The following is a 14,101-nucleotide window of genomic DNA, read 5'->3' on the forward strand; positions in this document are numbered from 1 at the left end:
AGTTTCCAGAAAAAAGACCCTATCGCTTTTATGAGATTTAAGGCAACAGTAACCATAACTTCTTAGAAGTTGGCCTAACTCTTGCCTGAATTGCATATGGCTTCGGAAACCCACAGCATGTACCAGGTATGCTTATGCCCTCAATACAGATCAACATGGTTTGATAGATAATTTTTACTTTTTCTGTGGTCAATTCTTCAGAAAATGAAGCAGGTTCGGGTTGTAGAGTAATAAAAACATCAGACATGTTGGTTGCGAACCAGCAAGACTCCAATGTCAATTTTTGCGCTGTTTCTCTTTTAAGTGTTTCTAATGAAAGGGAAATTTTGTTCTTAATTTACACACAATTAAGCATGCTGACATTCAAATTCTACCTCTCATTTTTTTTATGTATGATGATTGAGATCGGTTATTTTGAAGTTGCCTCAGATTCATTCCCTCTGTCCATGACACTAGCTCATGAGTCATACATAGTATTCCTGTTTAGATTGTTTGAGCAACTTTAACACACGCCTTTTTACTTTATTTACAGGTTGCCCTTCTAAGTGTTAACATATATCTGATATCGCGATTACTTTAATGGTGGCATATTCAAGCTACTATTGTTTGTCAATTTTTGAGTCTGAACTTATATGGAGGGCACACACAAATCGAAGAAAAACAAAATCTATTGGAAGAGGTAATAATGGTGACGAGGATGATTACATTACCATATCCCGCAGCGTAAAAATGATGTTTCTTTAATGAGAGAATTAAAAAATGTATTTAGACTTATTTGGAGAAAGTTTCATCAAAGACTTATTCATCGAAACAGTTAAATTGAGGCCGAAATGAATGCAAGTGTTTTTAAGAACTGAAAAACTTCATCAAAATCGTCAAAGGAAAACAAACTATTTAGGAGAAATGTTTCCTGAATTGTTTATGAAAAAAAATGAAGGAAGAAGGGAAAAATCTACTATTTTCGGAACTGTAAAACTATATCAAATCTACTATCATTTGCGTGCATACTTATTTTTTCTCAAAATCAAGTTTACCTTATAAGAAAAACAAGTTCATTTAAATTTGTGTGTCTGTGTAAGGACATCAAAAAAATTAATTTTAAATTAAATTGATTCTGCTTAAAATTGGTTTCAAACCAATTCAATACGAATTAAACATGTAAATGTTCTTTAAAATCAGCTTAATAGATATTTTAACAGAACTCAAAAAATAGTAAACTTTACCATATTATTCTAACGGCCTATCAAGATTAGGCCCATTTTATTTATGAGTTCTCTGCACCATCTCTCACCCAGACACATAAAATACCACTAACACAAATATTTAAGTTTAAAAAAATGAAATTAGTATTTAGACTCTTTTTTTCTCGTATAGTACTATTTTTATTTTTATTTTTCCATTCAACACCTTTTTTTTTTATTTTTCTATCTAACATTTTTTTTTTCTATTTTCCTATCTAACATTTTTTTTTCATGATTTCATTTTGTATTTTCGAAAAAAAAAACCCTCTTAGAATTTCTAGAGATGATGTTTTTAGAATGTAAATGGAAAAGAAAAAAAATATACTAAATAGAATAAAAATAAATTTAAGAACCAATCAAATAAAATAAAAAGTAAAAAGAAATTAATAAATTAAAAATAATTGATAATTTTAATTTGGATGTATTAAAAAAAAAATTTAATGGTTGTAAAAAAAATAGATATTTTTAATGTTTAAAATAATTAGAAATATATTGATTGAAAAAAGAAATGAATTTTTATGAAATAAAAATAAAAGTAATAAATTAAAAATGTTTAGTTTAAATTTTTTTAAGAATAAAGAAAATAAAATTAAATTTGTAACAACAAGTTGAATTTATAAACATAAATTAATATTTATTTTTGTTATTATTGATTATGCAATCATGTTAATTTTAAGTACAAAATATAGTACATAATTATAAAAAAATCAAAGTCCATTAGCATTGATTAATAATAATGAGCAAACAGATAATCTTGAAATGAGAAGTTAAAGTTATTTATTAATAACAAATGTCGACAAGGTTCTTGTTTTTGTTGATAATAATCTGTTGCAACTGCAAATGAATGTTGATAAGGATCATTCATTGTTGTAATTAGTTGCTGCTGGGAATGTCTGCTCGGATGATAACTTTTGCTATGTGGGTGGATCGTTTAGTAATTGTGGCATTGACAAGAAATATATTGAATTGTTCATGTACAATTTTATGTAAACTTCGAGGTAAGAGAGGTGAGTCAATGTGGACAAACTTAAAAACCAAATCTTTCCTAGTTAGAATCTTCCTAAATTATTTTCAATTTAAAAAAAATAATCAAAGAGTAGCAAAATTCTAAAAAAAAACTAATACAAATATTACTTAATGTTTAAAAATGAGAAGAAAAAATACAATAATAAATAAATATAAAAAAATAAAAACAGCAACAATAAAAATAAAAATAAATAAAAAATGAAAAAAAAATAAAAGAATGCTGGAGAAATAAAAGTGTTACTAGTGTTATCCAAAAAAAAATTAAAAAAAATCTAGAGTGCTATATAGAGAATTAAAAGTGAATAATTTTTAAATTTTTTTCATATATAAAATCAGTTATTATTTTTCTTTATTTTCCTTTTTAATAAAAGCCTGCAGAATGTTAAACAAGAACAGTACGAGGAAATTAATGAGTAGTGAGACGATGATGATGACGGGAGAGAACGAGAAAGGAGAGCGATGGAGCGGAGCGATGACGAATCTGACGGAGATGTCATCCAATCTCGAATCTCTCCAGAAGCTTCTTCTCACCAAAGCCGTCTTCGTCGACGACGACACCTTCTCCAAAGCCTCCCTCACCGCCGACCAAGCCCGCTCCATCAAGCTTCTCCAGCAACGAGTTGAGACCTTGGAGAGAGAGGTCGACGCCGCCATCACCGCTGCCGCTCGCGCTCGCTCCGAGAAACGACAGGCCGAGGCCGCTCAGAAAGCCGCCGAATCGCGCGCTCAACAGCTCACCGCCGAACTTGAAAACACCACAAGTATTATCATCTTCATCATACTCCGTTTTTACTCTTAACATCTCATTTCATCCTTAATTGAAGTTTGGAATGGTTCTGGTCTGTGATCGGTGAAGCTAATCGTTTCTGATTTCTTTTAACAGAGGTGTTTGAGTTGCACATGGAAGAGCTTCGCGCGAAGCAAGAAGAAATCGAGAAGCGCGACGAGGACATCAAGCTTCTCGAAGCTATAATTCGAACACTTGGAGGAAAGGAATCGCTCTCTACGTCTCGCTAAAAGCATTCGCGTTAGGCGTGGTCAACCCTAACCAGTGGCAGTATCCCCTTTCGTTACTTTGTAAATTAAATTTTACACTACTAAGTAAAAGATTCTCATCCTTATGACTGTAATAAATGTTGTTGTTTTTGCATGAAGGAATATTGATAATTCTTTTTGCACGATTAATTGCTCTATTGATTCTCCTGTGGCAAATGAGGATAGGGAATGGAGGAAGTGCAAGGGAGATTGCAACATTCAAGTGTTGAACTTTGTTTTGACTTGAAACGAATTTTCATTCGTTGCATAGCACGCAGTTGTCATAAGTTATGATACATCGTATTACTTCTGATCTGAACCTCAGGGTGAATAGTTTCCTCACAGTTGGAGTGTGTGTTTGAGTAAACAGTTCAATTAAGTGCTATTTGAGTAAGTGTTATCATGTAACTACTTTTTTACAAGTTCTTTATGTAATCAAATAATACATTATTAAACTGTCTTCATTTACTGAAATTTGTAATCTGTTATAAGTTGTGGTCGAGATTATGAAAATAAGTTGAAATTAGATCATGGATATATCATAAGGCATTGTTATGAGTTTTTCCAAATATTTGTGCAAGTGATAGTGTTATAAGATAAATCAATAACATGTGAATAAGTTCTTTTAAATGGCCATTAAATACTTTAATCTTGTGAAAAATTCCCCTGTCATGTCTCATGGCTTCAGTATAAATTCAAATTCTTCTTGTTTGCACTTAACCAATTGGTCTACCTTTCCCATCTTTTTTTTTTAGTTGAGGACGAGACTGAAAGTGTTTGTCTATGCTTATTGGAAAATGTAATAATGAATGGAATGGAGCATGAATGTCTCAAAACAATTCAGTAAGAACTAAATGAATATTAGAACGCAGGTAAGATGAACACTTGCTAAAATTCCCAAGGTAAACTAAAGTACTCTCTGAATTACCTTTAATCACGGTAGCTCTGTGGCTTTGGCCTGTTGCAATTAAAAAACCAGTGATCTCTATCCCTCCTTTCTCTTTATTCATATGTATCCTGTTGTCTGATATACATCTTTTTGTTTATATCAATCCTCTCTGTTCTTTGAACTCTGTGTGTGCAGTGCAGGCTATCCATCTTCTATCCTCAAATCTCAATTTCTTTGTTCATTCTCCCAGAAACTCTAGCTAGTGTGTAACTTTTTTTGTTCCTCCTTTTGTAATGGTGGTATGAAATCCCGTGAGATTATTGACCCTGCAAGACGCCAATGGATTCTCTATTGGGAAGAAATTAGTCCAATACTACTATGGTCCCAATCAAATATTAATGTTACATATACTCAGTTTTTTTTTTAATTTATGAGGAAAAGGCAGTAGTAAGACTATTTATGTGTCTTATGCAGATTAACACGCGATTACTTAATATATTTCTGTTAACCTTATAAAAAAAAATCATGGGTTAATACGGAATTCAATGTTAAACTGTAATTTAGTAATGTATTATTATATTGTATTAAGATTGTAAATTCTTAAATAATTGTTATTATAGTTCAACTCTTTCTATTAATGTGAATAAATTATTAAAGAATTATTTCAAAAAGGCATTTTTACAACATTCCTTGTACTGACATTTCACTCTTTATTTAATGAATTTACTCGTAATTTTGCAAGTTGTAATAAATTTTAGTTAATAATGAAAAGAATACGTTAAAGCAATTTATTTCTATGGAGAATTTTAAAAACATAATTTATTATTTAATTAAAATTAATTTTAACTTTGGCGCTTGACTCTTACAAATTTTGGTAAATGAAGAAAAAGAGAATGTTGGAATACACATTGGAAGCAGTACAAATTCCAATGAAGTTTCTGGGACCAGGATCCTTTAGAGTAGAAATTAAGTACATGAAGTTATCATCAAACATTTAATAACTCTTTATATATTTGGTAAATTATTTTGTAACGAAAGCATAAGAGACCTGAATCCAAGGTGGAGTGAGAGAAACCTCGTGTAACGTGGATGGACATAAAAAAAGTACATCATCCAACTATATTATACCAAACTTGCTGCTTGGTCTGTTTCCTCTTGTCATTCTCATTGTTTAGACGTTTCTATTCTCTTTTTCTTTTCTGATATGTACTTCCTTTTCCTTGCTAAATGTGCTCTGCATTCAACCAAATCAAATACCATATGTCAGATAACAAGAAAAGAATTCATCTACTTTATTCATATACCATGCCTCCACATATTGCACAATAAGCAGTTTCCACTCCACTTTATTGTTTATGCAAAAATGCCAAATTCAATCTTCTATCTTTCTATCCACCAAAAAGATGAAAACATTCTAACCATAGTACATAGTTAAGCATCACTGAGGAAAACTAATAATGATACTGAAATTCTATCTGAAGCATGACAAAAACATAGAATTAAAAGTTTTTTTATGTAATAATGACATAGAAAGAGTTTGAGTATTACATATGATAATTTAATATGCAATATGTGCCAGATGTTAATCATGCTGATGCACTTGTCATCAATTCCAAGAAGTCCTTGTCTGATTTCTTTCTTTCTTTGTTTCCTATCTGAATGTGAGTGAAACTTCGGTCAAAAGGAAAAAAAAGTGACGTTGGACCTGTCAAAGCCAATCATTTCAAATTCTCATACACTCATTGCTTTGGTTGGATCCAAAACCTCGAGGCCCGTGTCGCATATTCTAAAGTTTAAGGTGCTTCTGTCTGAAAAAGCTTATGGTTTTGCCTTATATTATAGTTTAAAATCCAAGAGACGCCTCACTTAATGTTTCTTCCAACTTTTGATCTTCTCTTCTGTCTAACATATATAAATAACCTTGAATGTCTCACTCTCATTGATTAACTCTCATATCAATTGTCTTCAACTCATTCGGTCTCACTTTATCCTTCACTCCTGTCCTGTCTTCCCTCTCCAAATTATCATTCTGTGCCATTATTTCCTCTCAGCTGTTTCTATGGAGGTATTATTCTTGTAACCTTTAATCTCATAGACTGTTATATGGTTCCTTCAGACATTTTCTCTCATTCTTGCATACATGGCCTTTAATCATTAAGCAGAAAAATATTCAAGATTGTGTGTATTTTTAACTTCAATAGCTGTATTGTAGAGTATGTTATTCATTAAATTAGTAAATGAAAGCATAATGCATGGTCTGTCAACACAATTTGAAGACAGATCTTAGATATTCTTAGGTGTTTTTGATGTTGTTTTCAAATTAGAATTCAATTTTTATTAATATATTAAATGTCAGTACAAGTGTTTAGGTGAATTTCAATTTTGATGGAGAACAACATCTTAAAGAATTGCATCAAAACTAAAAGGTTATTACTATTGTTTAAGCAAATAATATCAGTTTGTAAAATAAACAAAAGGAGATAACATCAGTTACAGTGATGATGCCATTAATGACACATGCTAATCTAACCTTGTCTGGTTAGTTCTTAACATTGGAGTCAATTCTGTTCAAAAATATTCAATATCACTTGTTCTACTTTGCAGGTTGTTGAGTTAAAAGTGGAGATGGTTTGTATACATGAGAAAAGACTAAGGAAATGCCTCTCAAAATTAAAAGGTTTGTTTGATTGGAAGAGTTTGCTAATCAGTATTACAATAATTCTGAGTTGGTTGTTGAGCTAACATATGGATCATTACTACATGCAGGGATAGAGAAAGTTGAGGTAGACACTAACTGCCAAAAAGTAGTAGTGAGTGGATACACACACAAGAACAAAATTCTAAAGGCGATTAGGAGAGGAGGTCTGAAGGCTGATTTCTGGTCTGCTCAGAATGAGTTACTTAATGCTTATGTCAGTGCCAATTATACCAACTTGAGATTCAACCCCTTCAGCTTCTTCTAATTTTTATCATCCCCAATTACACCAAATTTCATATATCTTTCATTTTGAGGGTTTCTTTTTGGACTTTAATACCTTTTGCCCAGTGTGGGATGATAGATATATACACTAGTGTGTATTCATTTTGCTTTTCATTTCCACAGAAATCATGATCAATCAGAATGTCCAAAGAATATAGGGTGTAATAGAGACATATCCAACTAATTTTGAGGCTTTTGGTGTTTTTACAAATTTCAAACTCAAGCTTTCTTTGTCTGCATTCACTGCAATTAATTACTGAAAGATCATAAACTAAAATATAAAAGGTGTATTTTTAAAATCTCATTTAAAATATGTTCCCTTTTAAGTGTAGTTAAGTTTAATGCAAGTTGATGTAAGAATCTGTCCACAACATCATAAAAAACAAAAATTAAAATTAAAATTTCTTGTATGAAACAAGGCTTAAGTCAACATTAATAGTGGTACACCAACGACTATCAGTGCATAGTTTGCGATTTCTCACTTTTGATATGAAACATTTCTGACAAATTCCATTTCATATTCTTGCTTAGATATATTCTTTGATTGAGTTATATGAAATTATTCTACCTAGTCCGTTAGAAGCACAACATTTTCTCTTCTAAAATTTATGACTTTTATCTCTATAAAATAAATTCGTTTGTTCATTGTTGAAATCTTATCTTCATTTTATTGAACCTAACGTTTTAATGAATTTTTTTTTTCTCAAATAAAGATTTTACTTATTCGGCTTTTGATGCTTTACTGTTATGATATATATTACGTGTCTGTGAAACTTCATGATTGCAGTGACCGCTTGGTCAAATTTCATTGAGATGGTGTGTATTATATTTACAATCACAAGTTCTCTCCATGTATCTTCCTCTTTCTCACCAAAGACTCGTTCCATTATTGCTCTGCAATATTCCTAAACAATTGTATTCTCTACCTGAGAAAACAGTTTGGGTTTCAGAATGATTCGACTAATTTAAATAAAAATATTCAACATTTGTAGCTTTTATTAGATTTAATTTTTCAAATTAGATAAAGATAAAAGTAAATAACTACAATTATTAATAAGAAAATTCCTTAAATAAGTTTTAGGTCTTAAATTAAGTTATTTTTTAGTAAAAAAAGTAAACTGTGAATCTAAAAAAGTAAAAAAAAAAAAAGGTTCAAAGTCTTGAAAAAAGATTTTATATTAGACTACTATTGTATTGATTTTCTTAATTAATCCTAAAATATTTTTATATTATTCTTTTGCAACCGTCCGAAATACAAAGATGTAACATGTTAGTATCAAAGAGTTTAAGACATCACTTTTTAGCAATATTAATTTGAGTGGCATTTCAATTTAGGAGATATAAAGAAATAATGTTTTGGACTCAATTAAAAACTTTAATTTATCAAAGTATCTTTTACGAGTCCCACGTTAGATAAAATAACCTATTTAATGTGATGCATAAATCTTGACTCTTTCACCTAATCAACTAGACATTTTCGATTATGTTCTTCTCTTATATATTTAAATCCAAATAATCGTTATTTTCATTAGGAGTTAACCTCCTGTAGATAGAAGATTAAAATGCAAAAAATAAGAGACTCTACCATCCCTATTCTTTCAACTTCCTTCGAAAAAACTTATTTAAAAAAACATAATTTTATCAAAGAAATTGAATAATCATTTAGTACTAAAAAAAAGATTTGTTTCAATAAAAACATCAATATTACTAATATTAATTATGTTCTGTTTTATTTAAGTTGAAAATTAATATAATTTTTCTTCATTGTTTGTTTGAATTTTCTTTAATATAAGCCACGCATAATATGCAAAAAGAAAATAGATAAACTACAAAACATTTTCTAAACAACATTTAATATAACACATCAAAGTGTATTAAAATACCTAAATTTAAATTCGAAAATACAACCAGAGACAATTCCTTTTTTTAATTTAATATGCATGTGAGTTACCTTGAATACAAATAAAATTATGTAAAGCGCAGAATGACAATTTGGATTAAATTGAAATCTGTAAATGCCACATCTCAAAAATACAATTCAATCAAATAAAAATTATGTTTCACAATACTTAAAATTTTTGGTTTTCTGATATACAATTAGTTGAATCAGTTTCAACAACCCTGATTAAGAAAGAAGTTCATTAATCATGCAAAGTTAAAGGACTACAGCAATTTCATCATAAAAATGCTCCAATTTCATTCTAAACCCTAGTCATCCACCACCATTATCTATAAAGCGGAACAATAGTGGGAGCAAGGTTAATAAACATACCCAAAGAATCGAAACACTCAACACTACCTAGGAATACCTATAACACTAGTCAAACAAAAATATTACCTAAACTAGATCTTAATAAGCTCAAGACTGAACAATTATAAATCTTTATTATACCTAGTTTAAGACTGTATTGGCTCTGCGTGCTTGCGCAGGCAGAATAGCACCTCTTTAATACTCGCTGTGAGTAATAACGGCCAGTGATTCAAAGAAATGGCCGACAAATGAAATAAATTGAAGTGCTCATCTCCAACCTAGAGAAATTCGATCGCTTAAGAGAAACTGGTTGCAAACACATTGGTCATTTCAGTTGTAAAACAATAATAACCAGACACAATGTTAACCAGCATCACAATTGTAAAAGCAACAAATCTTTCATATGCCATTAGAACGAATGAACAACTTAAACTGAGGCTACAAAAACAGATCACCAGTTCAGCAGAAAAAACAATTCTGTCATGCGGCTTTGGAATCAACAGAAACCAGCAGCACAGCTAGACAGCCATCATCAGTGTACCAACTGCTAATACCATTGCCAACCCGATCTCAGCAAAGAGGGCAGCAAAAGTCAGCTACAGTAACTGGTTAGTGCTTGAAATTATTCACGAACACATGCAAATCTTACTACTAAAGATGCGTCAGCTACCACCTCACAGCTACAGTGTCATGGAGCAGTGTGCTACAACAAACGTATCTCACTACATTAAGTGACAGATGTTATAATCTCGAAAGGTCAACTTTAAAAATTATCCATTAGAATATCCTAAAAAAAGTAACCATGAATATGTTACCATTTGTCCACTTCCAAATAAACACCAGCACATTAAAGTTCATATTTACGACCCACAGTTTTATGTTTAGTATCCGCATCTGAATCAACAAATGACAGGTCCAACTCCTATGAGGGGCATCGGCTACATGTCAAAATAGGCTCAACTTTTTCGTCACAGCATCAAGAATCCCTTTTAGGACACTTTTTTCCAAGGTCAAACACCATTACCAAATAAAAATCAGAATATTCTCAATGGTTATGAGGGATCTCAGAAGAAACAAGAAAGTAAACCAAAAAAAGCTTACCAATTATCAGATCATTCAGGAAAAAACCAAGTCAACTAATTGACTGTTTATTCAGCACACTGGTAAAAAATCATCCTAAAATCGGCATATTCTTGCAACCAGCATCAAATTCACGACCAATCATCAATGACACAGAAACAGCATCAACAGCAACAAGTCAACATGCGCCTATCAGGCCCCCCATCACTTTTCCCGATCATAACTATAAAACCCAATAAGTTTTTCAATATAAATTAACTGAGCTTACTAGATCAGTCACTCCTTCCAATAAAGTGTGAAATGAAAATGGAGATGTGGAGAGAGAAAACTGTAAACAGTAGAATGAAAATAAAATGGCAAAATCCCTTAAACTGAGATAGAATTATCCTATCAACTACAAGGTCTAATAGTTACCAAACACTGAAGTAGATGACATAGCAAGTCCAAATATAAAAACATCCAAACATCAAGGAAGTCTGACCCTACCAAACAGCACTTAGATCATAAAATCCTTCAATGACTCTGATAAGACCATTCACAGACTAAAAGATCCAACAATAGCAAAACAGCTACATGTGCAACAGTCCATCATCTCTAGAATTGTTGATGTGAAACATATCTTACTCCTGCAAGAGAACAAAAATGGAAAAGTCACAACAAATAAATACCTTGTTGACTAAAAATTTGGTAAATTCTATTACTGCATTAAGACACATTACTTACATCACCATTTGAATTTCGAGGAGAAGGGCTTCGTGAAGCTTCAGGGCGACCACGTGGTGATACACTGCGCGGGGAAGGTGATCGTCCATCACGGCTACGATTTGCTGGACTTTCACCACGTGGGCTTTTCCTAGGGGATGTACTCCTTTGGGGGGAAGCACTGCGCTGCGGGGAAGGACTCTTCCGAGGACTAGGACTGCGTCGTGCAGGGGAACGACTATAAAGAATATCAATGAAAGAGTCAAACATAATTATAATTATAAATGGGGTAAAAACAATTGCAAGAACTATATATCAACAAATGAAGACCTATCAACTGATCTGCTCCGGCTTCTACTATGACGCTCATCATCATAGCGTGCCCTCCCACGACCCTTGTAATCAAGACTGGTACTACGGCTCCTGCTTCTGTGACGATAATCCCTGTCTTTCCCACGGTGCCTGTCACGTTCATACCTATCATAGCTTCTACTGCGACTTCTCTTCTTATAATCCCGGTCTCTGTGATCATCACGATACCTGCAGATGATATTAATAAATTCATTTCTCCAACCACATCAACTGAAAAATGAACAACCAAATTACATGGCTAAAAATAACTTTAATTGCCAAAATAATTTTCAAAATGATTGGATAAATGGCATTTTGAATGTTTGATAATAAATTTATGGGGGAAATAATAGCTATTTTCTTCAAAAGATAAAACTGGAAAAAAAAATCCCAAACTCTTACTCCAAACACAATTCTGTTAAAACATATTTGACAACATAATTGTATGTTAACTAAAGTCTGTATAGCAATATAAATGACAGTTGAAAGGGAGAATGCATTCACTAGATAAGAGAAAGTTAGTTATATGCTGCACAGACCTGTTTTAACTTTTTTTACTTCAAAATAAATAACATAAGTCCAAAATCAGACTGAATGATATAGGGCCTGATTGCCACAAAAGCATAATACCAGTGAGGATTCCTTAGCTATGACATGGACAACTCATAACATAAAAACAAAAGCTGAGAAAAATATGAAATTGAACATCAAACTCAACCCAAAACAAGCAATCAAAGCATACTATCAACAAGATAAATAACTCTACAATTGTGGTTCAACAATTCAGTACTTCTCATAGAAGTAAAGTAACCACAACACTTCAAAGAAGCAAGTGAATTTAACAACAGCAAACCTTTTCTTGGGACTACGGCTTCGTGACCGGTACCTTGATCTCTGGGCTGTCTCAATAATCCTTCCTTTGTGACTGCAAATTGAAAAACTTAAATAAGAAATGGACATGCACATGTATTCTTCATGCAAAATCATTAAATTGGAGCAAAATGCCAGTCTGATTATTGTGTTTTCAGAACTTTGTTATTAAAAAAGTTGACTTTTGAAACTAATCATTTCCAAACCCTGTCGACCAAAATTTATAGAGAGAAAAATGGGAACACAGATTAGATTATATCATTTTCTTCAATTCTTTGCAGCTCTCAATCTCAAGCCCTACCAACACCACCACTGCACATGGAATGCTAACACCCCCCAACACAAACACAACAGTATAGGTTTGCAAGTTAAGCTAAAACCACGGTGAATCTCTAAATAGAGACAGATACAATGGCAAAAACTTCACAAGAGAAAAAGAGGGTTTGTGAAATAATCCCATCAAGTAATTTTCATTTTCAAAAGCAACAAAAACAAAAACCCACCCAAAGCAGTAATTACATATAGTAAAACAAAATGAAGGTTGATTCAAAAGAGGGCAACAAGAATATTACAATTTACAACAGATATGAACAAGAAAAAAAAAACAAAAAAAAAACAAGGGAAGCACTTACATCCTCTCAGCATTAGGCCCATACTTCGCAAACTGGACCGTTATTTCCCGACCATCAACCATTCTTCCTGAAACGCTTACAAGACTCTTCCATTCAAAATCCAACCAAACAAAACAAACAAAGAGTTAAAGAACTAATTAAAACCAACTAAACATACCGTCGAGCCTTTCAACGGCCTTTTGAGCCTCGTCAGCATACTTGTAACGCACAAAGGCAAAACCCCTCGACTCACCGGTCCTTCACGACAAAAATAAAAAATGCAGAACAAATCATTAAACAAAAAAAAAGATTATGAATAAACTGTGGGAAATAAATTGAAATTGAAATTTGAAATAACCTTCGATCCTTGGGGATGAAGATGTCGACGACCTTCCCATACTTGTCGAAGAGAGGGAATAGGTCATCGGCAGTGGTACCTGCACGCAACGTAATCGAACGTTAGATTAAGGGTTTAGCAGAAGAATTGAAGATAAGAGGAAAAGAAAGAGAAAGAGAGGGTACGGAAGGTGATGTTGAGAACGAGAAGAGAGTAAGTGTCGGAAATGTCAGGGGGACCAGAGCGTCCGAAGTGAGACATGTTTGTTACAGAGAGAGACAGAGCCGAAGAAGAAGATTATGAAGAAAAGAGAGAGACAAAGAGAGAGATTAGGGATTAGGAAGAAGAAGAAGATGATGAAGAAGAAGGGCTAGGGTTTGGGTTTGTGAAGCGTTGGCCGCAGAACCAACCTTCTTGAACATTCGCTCTGCCTCCGCCTCTATTTATCTTCACATGCAACTCTTTCTATCTTCTTTATATTTCTATTTATTTTTTATTTTTATTCTCTTATTTCAAGGAAATTTTTCCACGATGCAGCAATGTGCAAAAATAAATAATTTCCTTTACTACTATACTATTCACAGTATCATTCTCTTCTCGAAATTATTTCAATACTCCAAAGATAATTATTCATATATTAAAAAGTTAAATATATATATACAATATTAAATTAAATTATTGATTTAAATTATAACTTCAATTTCGATTTTTATTATTAAATAATTTTC

The 14,101-nt window shown here is 32.2% G+C and overlaps 3 protein-coding genes across 9 annotated transcripts; 2 read left to right on the forward strand and 1 right to left on the reverse strand.

The window, feature by feature from the left end:
* Nucleotides 1-2,635: 2,635 nt before the first annotated feature.
* Nucleotides 2,636-3,776, forward strand: LOC137811844 (uncharacterized). The gene is made up of 2 exons (XM_068613699.1): nucleotides 2,636-3,028; nucleotides 3,151-3,776. The coding sequence occupies exons 1-2, from the start codon at nucleotides 2,647-2,649 to the stop codon at nucleotides 3,282-3,284; spliced, it is 516 nt and encodes a 171-aa protein (XP_068469800.1). The 5' UTR covers nucleotides 2,636-2,646; the 3' UTR covers nucleotides 3,285-3,776.
* Nucleotides 3,777-6,078: 2,302 nt separating this feature from the next.
* LOC137809745 (heavy metal-associated isoprenylated plant protein 45-like) lies at nucleotides 6,079-7,382 on the forward strand. Its single transcript, XM_068610831.1, has 3 exons — nucleotides 6,079-6,256; nucleotides 6,796-6,868; nucleotides 6,958-7,382. Exons 1-3 carry the CDS (start codon nucleotides 6,251-6,253, stop codon nucleotides 7,152-7,154), a joined length of 276 nt encoding a protein of 91 aa, XP_068466932.1. The 5' UTR covers nucleotides 6,079-6,250; the 3' UTR covers nucleotides 7,155-7,382.
* A 2,419-nt stretch (nucleotides 7,383-9,801) lies between these two features.
* Nucleotides 9,802-13,861, reverse strand: LOC137811845 (serine/arginine-rich splicing factor SC35). 7 transcript variants are annotated; one of them, XR_011081171.1, is made up of 11 exons: nucleotides 13,559-13,857; nucleotides 13,395-13,473; nucleotides 13,215-13,294; nucleotides 13,058-13,124; nucleotides 12,409-12,480; nucleotides 11,535-11,744; nucleotides 11,226-11,442; nucleotides 10,989-11,128; nucleotides 10,524-10,725; nucleotides 10,238-10,419; nucleotides 9,802-10,125 (listed from the first exon to the last, which is right to left on the reverse strand). XR_011081171.1 is itself a non-coding variant. In XM_068613700.1 (8 exons), the coding sequence occupies exons 1-8, from the start codon at nucleotides 13,632-13,634 to the stop codon at nucleotides 11,123-11,125; spliced, it is 807 nt and encodes a 268-aa protein (XP_068469801.1). In that variant the 5' UTR covers nucleotides 13,635-13,857; the 3' UTR covers nucleotides 10,846-11,122. The 7 variants fall into 7 exon arrangements, 1 of the variants encoding a protein (XP_068469801.1); XR_011081170.1 differs by having other exon boundaries at nucleotides 9,802-10,144; XR_011081169.1 differs by having other exon boundaries at nucleotides 9,802-10,419; nucleotides 13,559-13,861.
* Nucleotides 13,862-14,101: the final 240 nt, after the last annotated feature.

Source organism: Phaseolus vulgaris, chromosome 2, assembly GCF_000499845.2.
Source record: "Phaseolus vulgaris cultivar G19833 chromosome 2, P. vulgaris v2.0, whole genome shotgun sequence".
Taxonomy (NCBI): Eukaryota; Viridiplantae; Streptophyta; class Magnoliopsida; order Fabales; family Fabaceae; genus Phaseolus; species Phaseolus vulgaris.

Excerpts from the sequence above, each read along its gene's own strand:
- LOC137811844 (XM_068613699.1), top strand. The coding sequence starts at position 2,647 with ATGTTAAACAAGAACAGTACGAGGAAATTAATGAGTAGTGAGACGATG. Across the intron at positions 3,029-3,150 it reads CGAACTTGAAAACACCACAA|AGGTGTTTGAGTTGCACATG; the intron begins GTATTATCATCT and ends TTCTTTTAACAG.
- LOC137809745 (XM_068610831.1), top strand. Across the intron at positions 6,869-6,957 it reads ATGCCTCTCAAAATTAAAAG|GGATAGAGAAAGTTGAGGTA; the intron begins GTTTGTTTGATT and ends TACTACATGCAG.
- LOC137811845 (XM_068613700.1), bottom strand. The coding sequence starts at position 13,634 with ATGTCTCACTTCGGACGCTCTGGTCCCCCTGACATTTCCGACACTTAC. Across the intron at positions 12,481-13,057 it reads GGGCCTAATGCTGAGAGGAT|TCACAAAGGAAGGATTATTG; the intron begins GTAAGTGCTTCC and ends TTCAATTTGCAG. Across the intron at positions 11,443-11,534 it reads CGGAGCAGATCAGTTGATAG|TCGTTCCCCTGCACGACGCA; the intron begins GTCTTCATTTGT and ends TATTCTTTATAG.